The sequence below is a fragment of the Anabrus simplex genome, chromosome 6 (genome assembly GCF_040414725.1).
Source record: "Anabrus simplex isolate iqAnaSimp1 chromosome 6, ASM4041472v1, whole genome shotgun sequence".
NCBI lineage: Eukaryota > Metazoa > Arthropoda > Insecta > Orthoptera > Tettigoniidae > Anabrus > Anabrus simplex.
The window spans coordinates 258433722-258456330 of record NC_090270.1 but is presented as its reverse complement, the minus strand read 5'-3'; the positions used below and the strand labels follow the sequence as shown (position 1 = coordinate 258456330).

At 39.2% G+C, this 22609-nt stretch overlaps 1 protein-coding gene across 2 annotated transcripts in view; it reads left to right on the top strand.

Moving 5' to 3' along the window:
• Positions 1-22609, top strand: part of LOC136875964 (uncharacterized) — a 672636-nt gene that overhangs the window by 292213 nt on the left and 357814 nt on the right. For both annotated transcript variants that reach the window (XM_068228419.1, XM_068228420.1), the window contains one exon: positions 4090-4162. In XM_068228419.1, the coding sequence (XP_068084520.1) occupies positions 4090-4162 (73 nt within the window). The remainder of the gene's footprint in view (positions 1-4089; positions 4163-22609) is intronic.

Here is a 22609-nt window from a genome sequence, read left to right as displayed (position 1 = left end):
CACCAGAAAACATCAATCCCCCCACAATAAAGGAAGTCTACCAAGCTCTGAATAAATTAAAAAACTACAAAGCGCCAGGAGAAGATCAGACCTTTGCGGAAATCTGGAAATATGCAGGAACCTCAGCAAAAGTTGCCCTCCATCAGCAACTTGTCTCTATCTGTATTAAAGAAGAACTACCAGAACACTGGACAACAGCCCTCATTCATCCTCTGCACAAAAAAGGGGACAAAACCGACCCTAATAACTACAGGGGAATCTCTCTCCTAGACATAACAAACAAAATATTTTCAATAATCATCCTTAATAGGATAAGTTTACAACTTGAGAAAGAACTAGGAGAATATCAAGGAGGTTTCAGACCCTGGAGGAGCTGTCCTGATCAGATCATGAGTCTTAAGTTGATAATGGACTATAACAGGAGAAGAAACAGAGATATGGTGATAACATTTGTAGATTTCAAGAAAGCTTATGATTGCATCCATAGAGAATCTCTGTTTAAAATTTTAAGACACTTTGGACTACACCCCAAATTAATAAACATGATAAAATTGACTCTCACCAATACCAAGTCAAAAGTGAAGTTTAGGGGTGAAACATCAGAGACATTTGAAATTAAAACTGGACTACGGCAGGGAGATGGGCTCTCACCACTATTATTTAACTGTGCTCTAGAAATGGTAATGAGGGAATGGTTTAGAAAATGTCCCCCCAAAATAAAGATTGGCCGAAAAATCAAAACAAATTGCCTGGGTTTTGCTGACGATTTAGCATTACTAGCAGTGGACATAAAAGAAGCAAAAACCCAGATATCAGAACTTCAAAACATTGCAAATAAAATTGGCCTCAAAATATCATTTGAAAAAACAGAAATTATGCCCCAAAAACCAACACAGCTAAAAGAAGTCACCATAAATGGTAATAAAATCAAAATAGTAACTCAGTTTAAATATCTTGGAGAAGTAATAACACATAACTTAAATGAAAAAATCTCAATCCAAGTAAGAACAAATAGATTAGCTAAAGCACAAAAATTAACATGGGATATCTACAAAAAGAAATGTCTATCAATAAATACAAAAATAAAACACTACAACACAGTTATAAAACCGGAAGCTACATATGCAGCAGAAACACTCTTTTACCTGAATAAACAATCAAAGACTGACAGACTTCAGAAAATTGAAAGGAGGATTGGAAGAACCTGTATCAACAAAAAATATCAGAAAGATGGACAGTGGCGGTTAATACCTAACAAAGTCGTGTACAAAGAGCTAGAACCCATTACAGATACTATGCGTAAGAGGAGACTGGGATTCTTTGGACATATCATGAGGATGCAGGACTCGAGACTTCTGAAACAACTAGTACAACACAATCTCGTCTCAAAAAATACCACAACAGGATGTAAATGGATCAGAGAAGTAAGAGAGGATCTGAAGGAAATAGGCCTTACAACAGAAGACACCAAAAATAAGATAAAATTGAATACAAAACTCAAGAATACAAACCTCCGCTTTACCCTTACACAAAACAAACCAACAACACGCACATTTTCAACTGAGGAAAGGGCACGAAGATCGGAGCGTCTGAAGAAGTACTGGGAGGACCGCAAAGCCCGAACAATCCCTTCAAAGAGACCTGAACGGCGGACTGACTAAAGTGATCCTATGTGGTCATAAAAGAAGAAGAAGAAGAAGAAGAATATAATATGTAAAATTTTCATACATTTTTCACTCTTACAACATTTATGAATTGAGTTCATAACAACAACATGCAGAAATGTGATTCACAAAGCGTATTTTGAGGTTGTAAAGACAATACATACCTCTTGTACTGGAATTTTTACTGCTTTATTTATCCCCGCTGATGTAGTGTAAGCCTTTTTCATGAACTCCGAAGTCTTTCCTAGCAGCCACTTTCCTCCTAACAGTATAATATTCTGTATTTACATCCATCTTTATGTACTAAGCTAGTAAACAATGAACTAAAGCACATAAATAAATATTTTCGCAGGTAAATCACAGTACACTAACAATCTGTGTCGATGACACTTTTTTCGGTCTCCATGGAAAGTGTAATGGAGATACTCCAAGTGGTATCTTGGGACAAGACTTTGAACTATATGGGAATGGCGTGGCACTTGCATCCTTTCCTACAGTATTAGCAGCAGTACATATAACGATTCCAATGCAATATCTGAAAAAGAGGTATCTGGGCACTTACACAGTTTCCTACAAACACTCTTCAATTGTTGAAATGTTTGAACTTAATCATGTACTCTGTGCTTCCTCTCTTCTCACTAGTCGAACTAGGACTGCATTGCATAGTGCCTGTTGTCACACCAGCTTGTATATCTACCGGTAATTTTTAATTTCATCGTGCTCTGTTATGTCTTCGGCTTTTGCAGAACTGTACTTGTAGTCTATAATAATAATAATCCAATCGAGTTGGGGAGTACTGTGTAGGGAAGCACTAAGGCTTTTTCTCTCCTCCATCTTCATGGTCTGGGCATTGGAAGGAGAGGTGGAATCCTGGTTGGAGAAGTCTTTCCTCCCCGACCTGTGGGGAAGGACTTCCCAGCTGAACGTGTCTGAGAAAGATTCATCACAGGATCTGGCTGCATATGGAATAGCGTTACTTATATTGCTCGTGCATCGGTCATTTTCATAATGTCCAAGCCAGAGATCAGATTAAGACTGGTTATTAAAAATAATAAACTTGTTCTAGTCCATACCAGTGCACTGTAAATACTACATTAGATTGGAAATAATATGTTAAAAATTACTGATTTTTTCTTTGGTGTACTTTTTGTCACTTGGTAAGATTTTCTGACCGAGCTCGATAGCTACAGTTGCTTAAGTGCGGCCAGTATCCAGTATTCGGGAGATAGTAGGTTCGAACCCCACTGTTGGCAGCCCTGAAGATGGTTTTCCGTGGTTTCCCATTTTCACACCAGGCAAATGCTGGGGCTGTACCTTAATTAAGGCCACGGCCGCTTCCTTCCCACACCCGGTATTAGTGTCATAACTTGTATATAGGATGTATTTACAATTTATGAACGTTTATATTGTATGAGAGGAAAATGCTATCAATTTCAAACATACTAAGGGTCGAGTCATAAGTCATGGCAACTATTTTTTTTTTTCTCGCGAACAGGAGACAACACAGAAAATCTAAGATATGCATTTAGAAATGTAGGGCATGTACTTATACATATTACCTGAAGACAAATTCTAAGGATTCTCGTAGGAAAGTGACAGAACACAGGCCATTGGTAAACATTGTTTTATTATGGTGTAGACAGCAAATACACATGACTACGTACAAGGGACAGGTCGCCACTAGTAACAGACCTTCGAAATAATCACCCAAGGCTTTCACTGTGTGTTGCCAGCGGTGGCGCAGGCGCCGAATACCATTTGCTGCATGTGTATCGCTAACGTGTGACACCTCTCTTCGAAATGCTGTTACGATGTCCTCTTTGTTAGCAAACCATTATCCATGTAATTGCTTCTTGTCTTTGGGGATTAGATCATAGTCACATGGGCTCAGATCATGTGAATAAGGCAGGTGTGGAAGAACCTCCCATCCCCACCGTTGTAAGCGACGCTGAATGATGGCTGCTGTGTGAGCTGTTGCGTTATTGTGTGGGATTATGGCGTCCAAAAGATCTGGATGTTTGGTTCGCACTGCACGGCGCAGTTGGTACAACAAGAAGGAATTGTAATAAACTGCATTGACAGTGTGCCCCTCACTCATTGGATGACACACAAGAACACCTTGAATAGACGATCGTTGCTCCTGCTTGTCGACTTCCATTTTGTGGCGCTCTCACACACACACTGAACTTGGGGGCATGCTTAGACCCACACTGTTGTTTACATATACCATCTAGTGGCATCATACGCAAGTACATACAATACGTTTCCAAATGCATATCTTAGATTTTCCGTGTTCTTTCCTGTTCGTGAGAAAAAAAATAGTTGCCATGACTTATGACTCGACCTATGTGGTTTTGGTTATCCTGTATGTTAGAGTTTTAAAAGTGATTTTTAAAATATTCTCTTACTTCTCTTTCCCCGTAAGGATGATGATGATGAAGAGGATGGCAATGAAGATGATGGTGAAGGTGTAGACGACGATGGTGCTGAGGCTAATGGTAAGGGTAGTCTGTGTGGAATATTCATTCAGTTTTCTGTACCTCTATATATATATATATATTTTTACTTTGCTGTTTGTACATTCCTATATTTCAAGCAGTTCATTTCAGTCTTAACATCCTTTAGCTTTCATTTCTAAGTTAAAAATATTAGCCTCTTCCTCAGAAGATATCACACCTGTTCTAGAAAGTTTTAATTTAATGTTACTGTTCCTGGAAAGGAACCCTTATTCTATACCAAAGCCATTAGGTGTATAGGAACATTGTTAAGAACTATTTGTAAATATCTGAAATTGATTACTAATGTTTTTTACATGAATATGTCTTATGGCTGTGGATTGTCTGAAAATTTGAGTAACACGACAAAATGTGTGACAGAAGTGACGTCACATTAGTCTGTACCTTAGGCCTTAGTCGGCAAAGATGCTGTGGCTACAATTTAAGTTCCTTTGACATAGAATTGCAGTTCTCCTTGATATAACATTCATTGTTTGACAGTGTAGATGATTGTCTTGTATATTAAAATATGAAATAATTTTACAGTTAGATCAGGTCTATTTTGTAACATTAGACTTCCAAATATCAACAAAAAACAACAAAAGCACTAGTACAGGTTTCGTTTATTGAAAGACATATTCACAATCATTAGCTTGCAAGGGAAAATGTTTATTTTTCTACTTAATCCTTTCTCTTTGTGTCTACTGCTGTAAAAAGCCAGGAATTCTCAGCAAATTTGGAAATCTTGGGGGAACTCCTTATTTTTCCAAATATCTGCATGTAGTATTGCCTTATGTTCAATCTTATTAGGAAAAATCAATTTATTATCTGTTCACTTATTTTCCTCTCTTATTATTATTTTTTCTTATTTTTTACTGTGATATACTTGATGAGCAAGGCTCATATAATTGTGAGTACATCTTTTATTTAACAAAAGGTTTTATTTATGTACATATTTTTGCTGTTTTTTGTTATTAAATACATCATCATCATCATCATCGTCGTCATTAAATACATATTCTGGCATATATATTCGTAAGTACTTACTTGCTATATTCGGCACTGCTCATGTCTCCCGCCACATTTTTAAAACTTGGCAATTCTAACAATCGACGTTTTTGTTTCACCAATGCACTCTGGTTTCTGTATTCTATTTGAAGACAAGAATTACCCGTTCGTTAAGGTTTGCTGGGGGCTGGAGCTATCAAGGTCTTGTTAAGACTACTTTGCCTGTCTGCTAGTCAGTAACTTAATAGGAAATTTTACCTGATATTACATTGGTCTGCCAAACTTGTAAGACAGACTGATAGTGTGGAGTTCCTCATTTCAATGAATAAGATGCATCCCAAAAGCGTGAAGAATGTTACTTTGAACCATTTTGTGTGGATGTTTGGAAGCGGTTTTGAAACTGATGGAACTGTATTATTTCGAATCCAAAACCTGTAGCTGTTGACATGCTTTCACAATTTATGCAACATACTGCAACAGTTCAATATGTGAAATGTGCATTGTTAAGGAAGCCAGTACAATGTTTGCTTTCTGAAATGCAAGATATGAGGCCCGGACGAACAAACTTGATGGCTCAAGGTCAAGTTGTACCACACCATTTGTTAGTTGCAGTTGTGTGAGATTATATGAACGTGCCAGACGTGTGTTAGCAGTGATGAGTGATGCAATATACTAGAGAGCAGCTGGTACCATTTTGAGTGTATATGTAGTGTTGGTTTTGCTAAAAAAGAAGATATTTTGACCCGTATGAGCTGTGGAGAGTGCAATTTGAATAGCGGTAATAAACCTAGGCTTACAACGGTCAACGAATCGCTGGTGTCTCATTCCTTGGAGGATGGAGGTAATGATAATGTACTTGTAATTCTCTCTTTATTGCAACAGGATTTACAAGCATTAAAAGCGGAGAATGATATTTTAAAGGAGAAGGTAAGTTTACTGGAATTGAAAGTACCGGTAAACACTCAGAACACAGGTGGCTCCATGAATTCTAGCACGTGGTGTCAATTTCCTTCGGATTCTAGGTGGAAAAGTGTACAGTTAAATAAGGACAACTTTGCAGTTGATACCTAAAATAGATTTTCAGCCCTGAGGGAAGTAAGCGATACACAAGGACTTATCCGTATGGGAAGCAGTCAGACGCATAGCACAAACTCCGTTACGAGAGGTGGCAAAGTTAGGCCTAAAATCCTGCACAGTGCACCGGCGAAAGTGTCGAACATTCTTATATTTGGTGATAGCCAGGTGAAGGAAATGAGCAATAAAGATATTGCAGCATCGGCCCTCGTCTAACCTGGGGTCCCAATCAAGAAGGTACTGGAAAACACGGAGCAGGCAGCAAGAAATCTATGGAAGTCGTGATGCAGTAGTGATCATCGGCAGGACAAACGACGCAGCTCACAATCAGCAATTATAATTAAAGAACCACCTAACTGATACTTTATTTTTTGCGCTAAGAATGTCATTTCTCAACTTAAATGTACACTAGGTAAGCTGACTCACACTGACATCTTTTTAGTGAATGTGCCCCACAGGTATCATTTGATTAGAGATTCGTGTGTGAACATTGAAGTGGTCAAAGTTAATACAAATATGGTTAAAATTTGTAAACATTTTCGTAATACTCAGGTAATTGAATGCAGCAGTTTCGAGAGACACTGTTACACAAAGCATGGCCTTTATCTAAACCATTCAGGTAAACGAAAGATTGCAAATATTGTTCTAGATTTTTTTAATCATATGATATGTACTTTAAAAAAGGCAACTTCCTTGATTTATAATACTGACCAAGAAAACTAGTAGAAAGAGCCAGCTGTACTTCAAGCTGGCTCAGTCAACTAGAAAATGAAACTCAAGAAAGTAAGGAATTTCAAGTTACCCAGTTGCAATAGTCAAGATTGCTCTTGGTTAACTGTCAGGGTGTAGTAAATAAACAATTAAAACTTGGTACATTGATGGAACCTTATGAGACTGATGTGGTGATAGGAGTGGAATCATGGTTGAGAGAAGGGGTGGGTAATAGAGAAGTATTTCCAGTAGGGTATACAGTCTATCGTAGAGACCGAGGAGATAAAATGGGAGGGGGTGTGTTTATTCTGGTGAAGGAAACTTATTGTTCACATAATTGGTTTACCGATGAAAGGGATGAAATATTAGGGATAAAATTAGTTTGTGGTAATATGAAGGAGGTGGGAATTATAGGAACATAAAGGCCTGGAAGAGAGGAAAGAGACATGGAAATATTTGAGAAAATAATAGATTATACTCATAAAAACAATAATAATGATATGGTAATAATTGGGGGAGATCTAAACTTGCCTGAAGTTGAATGGAATGGAGCTGCAAGTGAAGCCCATGACAGAAAGTGGCAAATAAGTTAATTTGGAAGGGAGGATTTACACAAATAGTACAAGAACCAACTCATCTCAATAACTTACTAGATGTATTCTTGGGTAAACCAGGGGTTTATTTTTGATAAAACTGAGGTAATTGAAGGAATAGGTGACCATAAGGCTTTAATAATAGATGCAGGACTGGTACCAAAAAGGCTTAATAAGAGGGTCACACAAGGCAAGAAATTGTACAGAAAAACTAAAGAGAATGAATTAGGAACTTACCTTAAATCACATTTCAGTTGTTGGATAAGTGAAGGGACACATTTTGGGCTAAATTTAAAGGAATCATTTGGGAAGGAGAGAAGAGATTTGTACCTGTTAAGAAGGGTAAAATGACCTCAGACCCTGTTTATTATACAAGGGAAATAAGAAAATTAAAGAGAAAATGTAGAATAGTAAACAGGAAAATCAAAGAGGGTAGAGAGAGAAGAGAAACTAGAAAAGAAGCTAATGAGGGAACTGACTAGAGTGAAAAAGGAAGCAAAAGAGAATTATATGAATGGCATACTTCAAGAGGGTAATGACCACAAAGGGAAATGGAAAAAGCTGTATTCATATATCAGGAATCAAAAAGGAAAAGGAATCCAAATTCCTACAATGGTGGGAGAAGGGGGTGAACACTATTTAACAGATACCGAGAAAGCAAATGTATTTAGTAGGGAATTCAGAGATTCAGTAGAAGATTGCCAGGAGTTGCAAACTGAAACAGCAGATAAGAGAGGGAGAGACACATAGGGAAACAAGAAGCTTCTCATTCACAAATGAAGATATTTTCAGAGAAATCCAACTTCTTCAGCAAGGAAAAGCAGCAGGAAGTGATCAAATTACTGGGGAGGTATTAAAGACAATGGGGGGGTGGTACATAGTGCCTTATTTAAAATGTATCTTTGACTATGTCATAAATAATAGTGTAATACTAAAGGAATGGAAGGAATCTATAATAATACCAATTTATAAAGGAAAGGGAAACCAGAAAACTACAGATCAATCAGCCTGATCAGTATAGTTTGTAAAATACTGGAAAATTTAATATCAGAGTACATCAGAGGGATATGTGATGATAAAAATTGGTTCATGAGGAGCCAGTATGGATTTAGAAAGAAATTTTCTTGTGAGGCTTAACTGGTGGGATTTCAGCAGGGCATATCAGATCAGTTTGATTCAGGGCATAGCCATAGATCTTTCCAAAGTCTTTGATAGAGTAGAACATGGAATATTATTAAAGAAATTGGGAGGGAATAGGATTGGACATAAGGGTTATACGTTGGATAAGAACATTTCTAAATTCAAGGTTCAGAAAGTCAAAGTAGGAAATAATGTATCACAGGAAGAGAAAGTTTGGAAGGGAATTGCACAGGGTAGTATAATCGGTCCATTACCTTTCTTAATATATGCAAATGATTTAGGGAACAATATAACATCAAAAATAAGATTGTATGCAGATGACATAATTGTTTATAGGGAAATAAATAACATTGTGGATTGTTCATAATTACAAAAGAACTTCGAGTGTATCCAACAAAGGGTTGAAGAAAATAATATAAAGGTTAATGGAGGCAAATCAACTGTTACAACATTTACAAACAGGGACTTTAAAAATGAATTTGAATATAATTTGGATGAGGTAGTTATCCCAAAAGATGGCAAGTGCAAATACTTAGGTGTGAGATTTGAAAGTAATTTGCACTGGAAGGGTCCTGTTGATGACATTGTTGGGAAAGCATACAGATCGTTACATGTCACAGTGAGGCTACTTAAAGGATGCAACAAAGAATTAAAAGAGAAAAGTTACTTAAGTATGGTTCGTCCATTATTGGAAAATGCAAACAGTGTTTAGGATCCTGACCAAGAATAGCTAATAAAAGAAAGCAGCAAGATTTGTAACAGGAGATTTCAGGAGAAAAAGTAGTGTATCAGAAATGTTAGAGGAACTTGGGTGAGAAACTTTAAGTAAGAGAAGGGAGAAAACTAGACTTACAGGATTATATAGAGCCTATACAGGAGAAGCAGCATGGGGAGAAATCCGTGAGAGACTTCAGTTGGAAAATAATTATATCGGCAGGACTGACCACAAGTATAAAATTAGAAGGAATTTTAGCAGAAGCGATAGGGGTAAATTTTCATTCATTGGGAAGGGCGTGACGGAGTGGAACAGTTAACCAGGGGTAGTGTTTGATCCTTTTCCAAAATCTGTACAGATATTCAAGAAGAGAATAAACAGCAACAGAGAAAATAAATGAAATGTTAGAGGGTATTTGACCAGTGCAGGTTATTGTAAATAAAAAATGTGTGTGAATAAATTAATTACATCCCCTGGTTTATGGAGTTTGGACAGCCTAAGTAGGGGACTGCCTGTAGGGGTGAAGTACAATGGGGACTTTGAGGGCCCTGGGACCCCTATGTTAGCTGTGAAGGCCAATCAGGAACTCTCTAAAGTGGTGGTAAAAGGGGCTCTGGTTAAGACGTAGCAGGTCGTTATGCTACTTAGGTTCCAAAATGGGTAAAAAATAAAGAAGTAAATAAATGCAATATAAATTTTAATCTTATACCAGTTGTATAGTATTATTTGAAGTATTTCCACATACTTTATATGAGTTGAGTATGTTTGTAAGTAGAATTTTGTAAACAATATCTTAAGGATGAGCTGTGTGTTTAATAGAAAAAATTGTTAGCATGAATTGTATAATATTGTATTCTAGGAATATTTTCTTCTTCTCTTGTTAATTTGAAATTTAGTGCTTGACAATAATGTATTTCAGTGTATCATTTGCCACCGAGGTAGTCACCTCCTTTGCAAATAAAGAGATTTTGATTTCATGCAAGATATTTGCCAAACATTTCTTACGACTGATATGTCACTTAATGACTGCATCATACATTGCTATGTGAAATGTTAGAGAAGTACATCAAACTCCCTCTCCTTGAAGATTCAACACTGCATTAGCACTATTTACCAAAACTTAACTCTAAGACATTACTCAGAATTCATGGTGGAATTTTTTACTGATGTTGGTTCATCTTGAGAAAGTCCGACTCGTTGGCTGAATGGTCAGCATCCTGGCCTTCGGTTCAGAGGGTCCCGGGTTCGATTCCCGGCCGGGTCGAGGATTTTAACCTTAATTGGTTAATTCCAATGGCCCAGGGACTGGGTGTTTGTGCTGTCCCCAACATCTCTGCAACTCACACACCACACATAACACCATCCTCCGCCACAATAACACGCAGTTACCTACACATGGCAGATGCCGCCCACCCTCATCGGTGGGTCTGCCTTACAAGGGCTGCAATCGGCTAGTAATAGCCACACGAAATTATTATTATTATCTTGAGAAAACTAAGAGTCCTACAGTAGCTAAAGCTTTTAATGCTGTGATGCTTCACAGCCAGTGTGCATCAGGTGAGGTAGTTGACTGGATGCGACGTACATACTATTATGCGGACAATTTTGACTTTGAAAATCAGTCCTAAAAAAAAATAAAAAATAAAAAGCTACACGAAAATGACGTTGAGTACATTAGTAAGTCCTTAGGAGCTATGTGTGCGAATCTAACTTATTTCCACAATCATGAAACTTGAAATTAAAGAGATGCCAGTCTTGTGCGCTCTACAGGACATTCTTGAAGTCTGTGAGAAGCCTGAGATTCTCTGGGAAACAAGTTTTGACAAAATTAAGGAATACCTTATCAAAGAATCTGGAGTACAGTACTTACTTATCGTATGGCTTTTAGTGCCAGGAGTGCCTGAAGACATGTTCAGCTCTCCTGGTGCAAGTCTTTCTATTTGACGCCCATGTGCGACCTGTGCATCTAGATGTGGGACAGTGATGAGTAGGCTGGTGATGATTTAGAGAGAGAGAGAGTGAAACCCAGTGTCGGCATGCAGCCCACTTCTGTCAAATATTGCCAAGGGCTCTGCTCAAAGATTTACATCCCCATCGGATGGACAAATCACCATCAACAGCGTTACATGCCCTCACTCCATATATGTACACTGCGAAGAGGTTTCGAATTGAAGGCTTTTGATACTCAAGCTAGTGATTAGAAATTGTATACCACCACCTCTCGTACCCTGCCAGCCAACAATCTGACAACCACCACAGGAGCACACAAAAATTTAATGCATCACTCCACATTTGATTAGAAAATATGTTGGTAATAATTATTATCTGCATGTTAAGAAAGTTCACTAAAACCAGCTTTGTCCAGTCCATGCGACTGTTATGTTGGACCAGAATTCTGTCCTGAACTTCCCGCTGGTTAGTCATCGGGCATTGAACTTTGAGTAATCCTAAAATTAAATCACTAAATGACCACGCCAGTAATTGCTGGCGAAGTACTGCCCTAGCCGGAAATACGTTCTGTAGTTAGCAGGTTTCACGGAATTAATGAGTAACATCTTTACATAAAGATATTGTCAAAGCTAAACTAGCGGTATTAAAAATGACAGGCGTCTATAGGCAAACCAGCAAATTTCAACCAAACTTTGTACACGTATGACTTACTATCTGGAAAAAAATACTGTGGGGCTAAGACACTCCTTGCACCCCAAGGTTAGGAGTGACGTGAAAAAAGTAATCAAAAGTGACCAATATTAGTGTCGAAACCATACTTTTCGAGATAGCTGAGGTGAACAGTGACACTGTGGATGCCGTTTAAGTCTCGGTCGGCATTTGGGGTAGAAAGAGGTCCAAATTGACAGAGATTGAGGTTGAATTAACAGTCCTCGGGTTTGCTAGGCTAATCGGTGACAGTCCCAATGACAGTTGTAATCGTGTACATCATATGTATAGCGTGGCATGTAAATACAATATATACAATTATCACTTATTTTTATTGATTGTTTGAAAGGACCGACTACTTCCCAGATAATATGGGCTTCAACAAGGACAAACTTTCATGCAAAACAAAATCTAAAACAAAAACTTTTAACTAAACCCACAACAACAACTATAAAGTGACAAAATAGTTCATAAAACATCAGTCAACATCATAATAAAGAAATTACAAAAATTCACTTCACACAAAATTAACAGGTATAAACATTGAGGAAAGTACCCAGGCAACACATGGAGCAATTTCGTATCAAGACACGTCATTTCATCTATTCATAATGAAATTTGCAGAGCAGCACGGGTGCTCTAGTTACTTATTGTTATCCAGTGGGCCTAGAAATTATATAAAAACATGTAAATAATGCACTGGCAAAACCTTAATGCTCGAGCATATTCAGTTTTAGTTTTTGAAACTAAAACTTTTTGAGAAAACAGTCAGTCCTACCTAAAAATTTGGAATAACCTTTCTGTATAGAGTAAATGTATTTAACATCAGAGATTTCGTCTTTTATATTATCCGTATTGAACAGAGATCACAAATACTTATAAAGTTTATCAGGGGGTTCCACCTATTCAATACAAAACAATGTTGTCTGAATTTACTACAACATATTCATTTATTAAGCAGTACTAGTTTCAGCGTTACTTTGGCGTCATCATCAAATGAAAGTCATGAAAAACTGGCAATTCAAATATAAAATACATCAACATTTTTTAGAACTAGCTCCTAAGGACTTTATGTTAAAATATATATTTAAATAAAAATACAAAGTTGTTATCTCATATTTCTACAAGTTCATAAACTTGGGGTGAATATCGCAATTAAAAACAGACTAAAGGAGGAGGTTTGTATGCGTTCAGAATTTTTATCATCTTCAAATACTGGGTTCGATCTCTTAAACTTGGTGTAGCTTAAATTATTCTTTTAACACACTGTATGTTAGTTCAGTAGTATTGATCTTCAAGGTCAAATATACTGACTATATACATTCTAGTTATTATTGATGTTAAAATTCTAAATTGTTCAGTTCAAACTTATATTACAATAATAGAACTAAATTACACTAAAACCTGATTGTGCTACTTTCATTTATAAATTTTATATACTAAAATGTGCAATCCTCTAAAACTTGATTCCTGTAGCAGAGTATATATTATGCTTGGCTATGCAGTTGCTTATGATCTGATAAGGTGGAAACATACAAATGTGCCCCAAAGATGTTATCATGGACTATGTTCCTCAGTTCAATAACGGAAACCTGGAATGATGAAAAACCCAAAATTAATGAAGGGAGGCCAGGTATAAACCCTTGCATTTGTTAAGCTTGTTTTTCTAGAACTTACCTCAAACGGCTGTAGCACGAGTGATGGCCTGTTAGAGTCATCTGCTTGAAGTGGAGAGGCAATGGAGAGAGGCGCTAGGGGTTAGCAGGGAGAATCGCCTGCAGAGCTATAGCGAAGGAGGGGTCCGGGGGTCGTTGTGGATGAAAAGAATAATATGGAAAACTCTTACGTAAAGCACAAAGAACGGTAATATTTCTCGGAAATCTAATATTTGTAAACAATGGTATCAAGAAATCGAATAGAACTCTAGTTTTTTTTTGGAAATTTCATTTAGATTAAGATTAGCGTTAAAATACTGATCTAAGTGTATGAAGCAACGCCTCTGTAATGTCAAGCAAAGGCCCCTTGTTTAACATCTCGATATCTCAAGGTCTTGCTCTATGTCCGTGAACTTATATTGAAGGTCCACAGACATGTTGGTCTGCAGCTTAGAATCTATTATATTTCACAGCTTTCAGTATATCTAACCCTGAAACTACGCCCATTTTGCCCGACATACCCGCTGCCACAGCCATTGCATCAAGACTTACACGCCCCTGACTTGGAGTAGGGATTACTTCTGTTAATTGTCATTGTATTATGCAATACTTCTGCGCTTCTGTTATCCATTCTGAATCAGATTATAATGTTCCGCTTCTTAAAAATGTTCGTGACCTTATAAAACATCTTTGTTGAATGTAAACTTGGAAGAAAACTTTTTGTTGTAGTTTATCTTTAATCGAGTCCGGCTCAATGGCTAAATGGTTAGTGTGCTGGCCTTTGGTCACAGGGACCCCTGGTTAGATTCCCGGCAGAGTCGGGAATTTTAACCATCATTGGTTAATTTTGCTGGCACGGGGGCTGGGTGTATGTGTCGTCTTCATCATCGTTTCATCCTCATGACGACGCACAGTTTGCCTACGGACATCAAATTAAAAAGACCTGCACCTGGCGAGCCAAACTTGTCCTCGGACACTGCCGGCACTGAAAGCCATACACCATTTCATCTTTAATCGTAGTGGTGCGAGGGCGGTGCTTAAACTTATTAATTATATGCTCTATAAAGTCCTCTTTGAAGCCATTAGCCTTGGCTGTTAACCGAATGATATTCAATTCTTTGTTCAAATCGCGCTTAGACATAGGTTCACAATTAAGTACAATTAGGTACTGTGTTCTGAAGGTACGTGGATGACACATTCCTGAAACTAGATGAACGTGTAATTGACGCGTCAACTACTCTCGATAATCCTAATAAAATACACACATATAGTTCACCCTGGAATCAGAAAGAGATAAGTTAATCAATTTCTTGGACCTGAGGATTAAAAGGCACACATCCTCATTTTCATTCAGTATTTATAGAAAGCCTACACAGGCAGCCGTCACGATAAGGCAAGATTAGACCCATCCACAATCCCACAAATACGCGACTTACAATAGCTTGGTGGATCGCGCCTTCAGAGTACCGTACCTATGTCTAAGCGCGATTTGAACAAAGAATTGAATATCATTCGGTTAACAGCCAAGGCTAATGGCTTTAAAGAGGACTTTATAGAGCATATAATTAATAAGTTTAAGCATTGCCCTCGCACCAGTTTGATTAAAGATAAACCACAACAAAAAGTTTTTTCAACGTTTACATTCAACAAAGATGTTTAGAAGGTCACAAACATTTTTAAGAAGCCGAACATTAGGATCTCTTTCAGAACAGATAACAGAAGCGCAGAAGTATTCCATAATAGAACGGCAATTAACAGAAGTAATCCCTACTCCAAGTCAGAGGCGTATAAGTTTCAATGCAATAGCTGTGGCAGCGGGTATGTCGGGCAAAATGGGCGTAGTTTCAGGGTTAGATATACTGAAAGCTGTGAAATATAATAGATTCTAAGCTGCAGACCAACATGTCTGTGAACCTTCACTATAAGTTCAGACATAGAGCAAGACCTTGAGATTATTGAGATGTTAAACAAGGGGCCTTTGCTTGACGTTACAGAGGCGTTGCTTCATACACTTAGATCAGTATTTTAACGCTAATCTTAATCTAAATGAAATTTTAAAAAAAACTGGAGTTCTATTCGATTTCTTGATAACATTGTTTACAAATATCAGATTTCCGAGAAATATTACCGTTCTTCGTGCTTTATGTAATAGTTTTTTATATTATTCTTTTCGTCCACAACATCTCCTGGACCCCTCCTTTGCTATAGCTCCGCAGGCGATTCTCCCTGTTAACCCCTAGCGCCCCTCTCCATTGCCTCTCCACTTCAAGCACATGACTCTAGCAGGCCATCACTCGTCGTGCTACAGCTGTCACATCAGGTCTACGGCTGTTTGAGGTGAGTTCTACAAAAACAAGCTTAACAATTGCAAGGGTTTATATCTGGCCTCCCTTCATTAATTTGGGTTTTTCATCGTTCCAGGTTTCCGTTATTGAACTGAGGAACATAGTCCATGATAACATCTTTGGTGCACATTTGTATGTTTCCACCTTATCAGGTCATAAGCAACTGCATAGCCAAGCATAATATATGCTCTGCTACAGGAATCAAGTTTTAGAGGATTGCACATTTTAGTATATAAAATTTATAAATGAAAGTAGCACAATGAGGTTTTAATGTAATTTAGTTCTATTATTGTAATATAAGTTTGAACTGAACAATTTAAAATTTTAACACCAATAATAATTAGAATGTATATAATCAGTATATTTGACCTTGAAGATCAATACTACTGAACTAACATACAGTGTGTTAAAAGAATAATTTAAGCTACACCAAGTTTAAAAGATCGAACCCAGTATTTGAAGATGATAAAAATTTTGAACGCATACAAACCTCCTTCTTTAGTCTGTTTTTAATTGCGATATTCACCCCAAGTTTATGAACTTGTAGAAATATGAGATAACAACTTTGTATTTTTATTTAAATATATATTTTAACAAAGTCTTTAGGAGCTAGTGCTAAAAAATGTTGATGTATTTTATATTTTAATTGCCAGTTTTTCATGACTTTCATTTGATGATGACGCCAAAGTAACGCTGAAACTAGTACGGTGTAATAAATGAATATGTTATAGCAAATTCAGACAACAGTTTTATATTGAATAGGTGGAAACCCTGAAGAACTTTATAAGTATTTGTAGAATTTACACTGACTGACAGAGCAAATGCAACACCTAGAAGGAGTGGTCAAAACTTTTGCAGGGTAGACTGACGTCACTGAGATATGCTCATGATGTGAAATGCGCCGCTGTGCTGCGCACGTAGCGAACGATAAATGGGACACGGCGTTGGCAAATGGCCCACTTCGTACCGTGATTTCTCAGCCGACAGTCATTGTAGAACGCGTTGTCGTGTGCCACAGGACACGTATATAGCTAAGAATGCCAGGCCGCCGTCAAGGGAGGCATTTCCAGCAGACAGACGACTTTACGAGGGGTATGGTGATCGGGCTGAGAAGGGCAGGTTGGTCGCTTCGTCAAATCGCAGCCGATACCCATAGGGATGTGTCCACGGTGCAACGCCTGTGGCGAAGATGGTTGGCGCAGGGGCATGTGGCACGTGCGAGGGGTCCAGGCGCAGCCCGAGTGACGTCAGCACGCGAGGATCGGCGCATCCGCCGCCAAGCGGTGGCAGCCCCGCACGCCACGTCAACCGCCATTCTTCAGCATGTGCAAGACACCCTGGCTGTTCCAATATCGACCAGAACAATTTCCCGTCGATTGGTTGAAGGAGGCCTGCACTCCCGGCGCCCGCTCAGAAGACTACCATTGACTCCACAGCATAGACGTGCACGCCTGGCATGGTGCCGGGCTAGAGCGACTTGGATGAGGGAATGGCGGAACGTCGTGTTCTCCGATGAGTCACGCTTCTGTTCTGTCAGTGATAGTCACCGCAGACCAGTGTGGCGTCGGCGTGGAGAAATGTCAAATCTGGCAGTAACTGTGGAGCGCCCTACCGCTAGACAACGCGGCATCATGGTTTGGGGCGCTATTGCGTATGATTCCACGTCACCTCTAGTGCGTATTCAAGGCACGTTAAATGCCCACCGCTACGTGCAGCATGTGCTGCGGCCGGTGGCACTCCCGTACCTTCAGGGGCTGCCCAATGCTCTGTTTCAGCAGGATAATGCCCGCCCACACACTGCTCGCATCTCCCAACAGGCTCTACGAGGTGTACAGATGCTTCCGTGGCCAGCGTACTCTCCGGATCTCTCACCAATCGAACACGTGTGGGATCTCATTGGACGCCGTTTGCAAACTCTGCCCCAGCCTCGTACGGACGACCAACTGTGGCAAATGGTTGACAGAGAATGGAGAACCATCCCTCAGGACACCATCCGCACTCTTATTGACTCTGTACTTCGACGTGTTTCTGCGTGCATCGCCGCTCGCGGTGGTCCTACATCCTACTGAGTCGATGCCGTGCGCATTTTGTAACCTGCATATCGGTTTTGAAATAAACATCAATTATTCGTCCGTGCCGTCTCTGTTTTTTCCCCAACTTTCATCCCTTTCGAACCACTCCTTCTTGGTGTTGCATTTGCTCTGTCAGTCAGTGTATTTAGCAATACTTTTAGTGTAAAACTTTTTTCTGCAAACACAGATAAATTGGAAAAAAATATTTGCGATGGTGGTCATTTTGTTCTTCATGTGTAGCACTTAAATGCATAATTTTTGAGTGTGTCAACATTGAAATTGTTTCCTCAAGGCTAAAGAAAGAGAATGAGGCTACTACTACACTTGCATTATCAAGGAACCCACGGAAGCCTGTTTTTGTACACTTGACAGGGGGCTATTGCCATCCTGCTTGCAGCAGTCCAGATCCACAAAATTTCTTGGGGGGCATATACTTGTAACCCCGGTTGAGGAAACCAAGAATAACGGCCGAGAGGATTCGTCGTGCTGACCACACGACACCTCGTAATCTGCAGGCCTTTGGGCTGAGCAGCGTCGCTTTGTAGGCCGAGGCCCTTCAACGGTTGTAGTGCCGTGGCGTTTCTATATTCTTGTAATATGGTACTGGAGCAGTCATCTGCTAAACCAATTATTTCCTTGACCGCTCCTCATAGTATTTTGTCAACATTGTGTAGAAATGCTGTCCTGATTGTAGACACAGGAGCACATTGTAGGGGATAAACCAGAGTAGGCCATATGTATTAATTAATATAATTAGTTAATTAATTAATGAGAGTTTCTGATCAGGTTTTAATAATGCAGAACTACATAAATGGGATACGTTCTTCCGAATATTTAAAATGACTGATTTTTCATTGAGAGCAATTTCATCACAGAAACATACGCCAAGATATTTTATGGGTGTTGATATGTGAAAGACTGATATAACAAATAGTTTGCAGATGTTACATCCAGAGAAGCAAGACTTCTTTCCTCTACAAAAATTAAATCTTAGACGGATTTACTTTTAACCCTTTCCCACCCACATTTTCATTCCGCTTATCCCCAGGTTTCAACCTATTATTTAGGAAAAATTGAAGTAGCGTGCATTGTTTCAGAAAACGTTAAATATAATAAAAACTCTTGATCACAATTTATTCTAATTTTCAATAATATTAGAAAACATACCATCACATCTATTTCTCTGTTCACTGAGTCATAAAGTTGTTGGTTCAAACTTCCACCCCCACCCTGTTGGTGATACTCGACACAGAGGTAGGCTGTATTTGTCACACATCATGTTGTCTGAATCCCTCTAAACCAATTACATACCTGCCAACCCTTCCGATTTACCCGGAAACTTTCCGGTTTTTTAACTCGTCTTCCGATTTTCCGATTTATTTTTAATTCTTCCCTTTTTTGACAATGTAACGTCCAGCACAATCAATACTCTTCCCCTAGGATAAAGGATAAATTATTACGTGCTTGTGCAATTTACCCAGCCTCATTTTCAATTATATTTAGTCGATGCTTTATTTCGCTACTGTATCGTCCGTCGCCTTCATGTGTCATGTTTTCTGCTCGCTACCGCAGTATGTGTGCCTTCCGGCTGGGGATTCTGGACTGCAATCGTCCTGCAAGCAAGAGAGTCTAGAGCAAGCTATTGACTCATTTAATCGGGATGAAAGAATGAGTTTCTTATTGTGGGGTTCACGCATATTAACATCGTTTCTGTGCGTAATTTCGTTGGAGTTGTAGGCCACGTGTTTTTCTAGCAGTTCTGTGCTCTTCCCTGTGTCATAGTCGTATGTTAATAATGTATGAGACATACCGATCTGTTTTGTATGTGGAAGTTTCACGTATTTCAGTGCATTGTTATTCATTCTTACTTCATAATTTTAATGAGTTGAATGTATAATCTATTGGTTTCATGGTCCGTATTGATAGTTCAAGTACAAGTATGAAGGATGAGTTCTCCACCTAATCAATACTTTATTTTACATAATGTCGATATTATTTACATAAAAACAGTACCGATTTCGACCTGTAAATAGGTCATCTTCAGCTGCTAGAGAACCTACTTAATAGTGACTGTACAGAATAAATACTACTAGAATAAATACTAAAATCACGAAAAAAGAATTGGAATTTCTCCACGTACAGATAGCCGTACAACTTATTCCTCGCAACGTGTGACAGCAAGGAGGTTCTTGATGCATCTATATCCCCCGCTCCTCCACCTCCTCAGGTGCAAGAGCAAGGAATAACGCATCATCAATATTACACCAGACACAAGACTGTGAAATAATGACAGGGGTTACTGATCCAAAGGAAAGCAGGCTTAATAAGAATTGACAACTAGGAATTAGTAATATTTTCATCTGCATTAATAAGAACCGCATTGTGATAACTTGATTTCTTCATCTCGACAATTACTTATAAATTGTATAATTTTTAATTTATAAATTGACCTTTTTTCATGAATTATTTAGATAAGAGAATATTCATTAGGACATATTCTCTATGGAATATAGTACAAGTGTTTCCTTGACGACTGCTTTCAATAATAGAAATAATTTATATATTTTCTCTTGAGATTTTTGTTTGTTTTAATGTTGTCAATCTTATGTTAATTTTGAGAACACTTCCTCCAAAGCATTACTTTGTCAATTTATGTATTTTTCATCTAAACAGTGTTATGTGGCCGAAGAAGTTGATAATATGAGAAACATGTACCACTTTTAACCATTAAATTGCCTTAGGCAATTGTATCGACTAGGTGGAAAATAAAGAAATATTTAGTTGTGAAGCCTTAATTACTCGCAAGGCATATGATAGCGTCCTGATTTTTTTTTGTAGACCAATTCAAAATTTTTGATGTGCATGCTGTTCGGAGATGGGCCTCTTACATGTGTGAATCCTCCCGAAAGCCCGCTCGTGGCTGCCCAGGAAGCCTGCGGGTGGGAGCGCCATGTACCCGTGCAGTAGTATCTGCCTGACAACACAGGTCCCTGCACAGCTGAATGCTAGAAGGACTCATTATTATTGTTTTTTTATTTTTTCCCCCTATATTCATTACTCTGTACACTCTATGGGATACATGCTATTGTGGGTGATTGGAGGAAGTGAGTCCTAGTGCTCATTGACTATCATTCCGTATTAGGCATCGTCCAACATCGGACCTCGGCAATACCTGCTACGACCAGGTGGCTATTACCTTGGCTACTTCGTTTGGCTACGGTGGCCCCTTATCGGAGTGGGTGGCATTTGTGGAGGATGATTTCGGGCATGGCTTCGAAACGTCTTCAGCCTGCCCATTGTGGTTCCCCACCTAAGCCTTTAACGTTTGATTCCTTTAGGGGTTCAACCTCCTGGGAACAAGCGCAACGTGGAAGAATGGGATCTAGCTTCCCGAGGTTTCTGGTTGCTACCATAACTAATGGGAGTGACTTCAAGCTGGTAAAGTCTATTTTGTTTGGTAGGCACATAGAAGGTGTTTATGGCGAACTGGAAGATCTGAAGAAAATGTGCTACGGTAGTTTGTTGCTAATGACATGCACTGCCATGCAAGCTGATCGGTTGCTCAAGTGCGACCACTTTGGCAATATTCCCGTCGAAGTGGAGGAACACAACACCTTGAATCTGGTTCGTGGAGTTATCTCCCACCGTGATCTTGTCTTGAACACTGACAATGAGTTGATGAAAGACATGAAACACTGGCGTGACACACGTCCGGCGCATTACGCGCAAAGTCAACGGCGAGGACGTTGCCACGGGTGCGTTCATTGTCTCCTTCCAATTGTCAGTGTTACCAGAAAAAGTCGCTGTGATGTGAGGCCGTATATCCTTCCTCCCATGCGCTGCTATCAAGGCCAGAGGTTCAAGCACATTGCATCTCGTTGCCCGAATCATTCTGTATGTGGTACATGTGGCAGAGGAGCTCACGACACGAAAGAGTGCACAACTCCTTACAGGTGCACTAACTGCCCTGGTCTTCATTTGCCCCGAGACCGGAACTGTCTGGTATATCTCGGTGAGAGGAAGATCCAGGAGATCAAGACCCTGGATGATCGTTCCTATCAGTAGCGCACCGTAAGTTCAATTCTATGAATGCTTCCGCCAAGACGTTAGACTACACAAAGATAGCACAGAGTCTTCCAGGTTCGTCATTTATATCTTCTAAACCTGTTGTGATTGCTGTGCCCAAGGCGGCTGTTGCTCCTGTGAGCAAAGCCGCAAAGAGTAAAAGCTCAAAGGTTAGGGAAGTCCCTCCCCCGCCCGCAAAGAAGTCGGCAGCATCGTCGACCAGGGCTGGGAAAATATCTCCCAGTCCATCTAAACAGGAAAAGGAGGCACACTTCTGCGAAGGGGAAATCATGCCTTCCATCTGGAGGTATCAGTCAGTGCCAGCAGGTATGCCTGCTCCTAAACCTGCATGCTCGCGCCGTGGCATCAAACCCCACCCCCAGAATAAGTTGAAGTTCTGGGCATCAGTCCCAC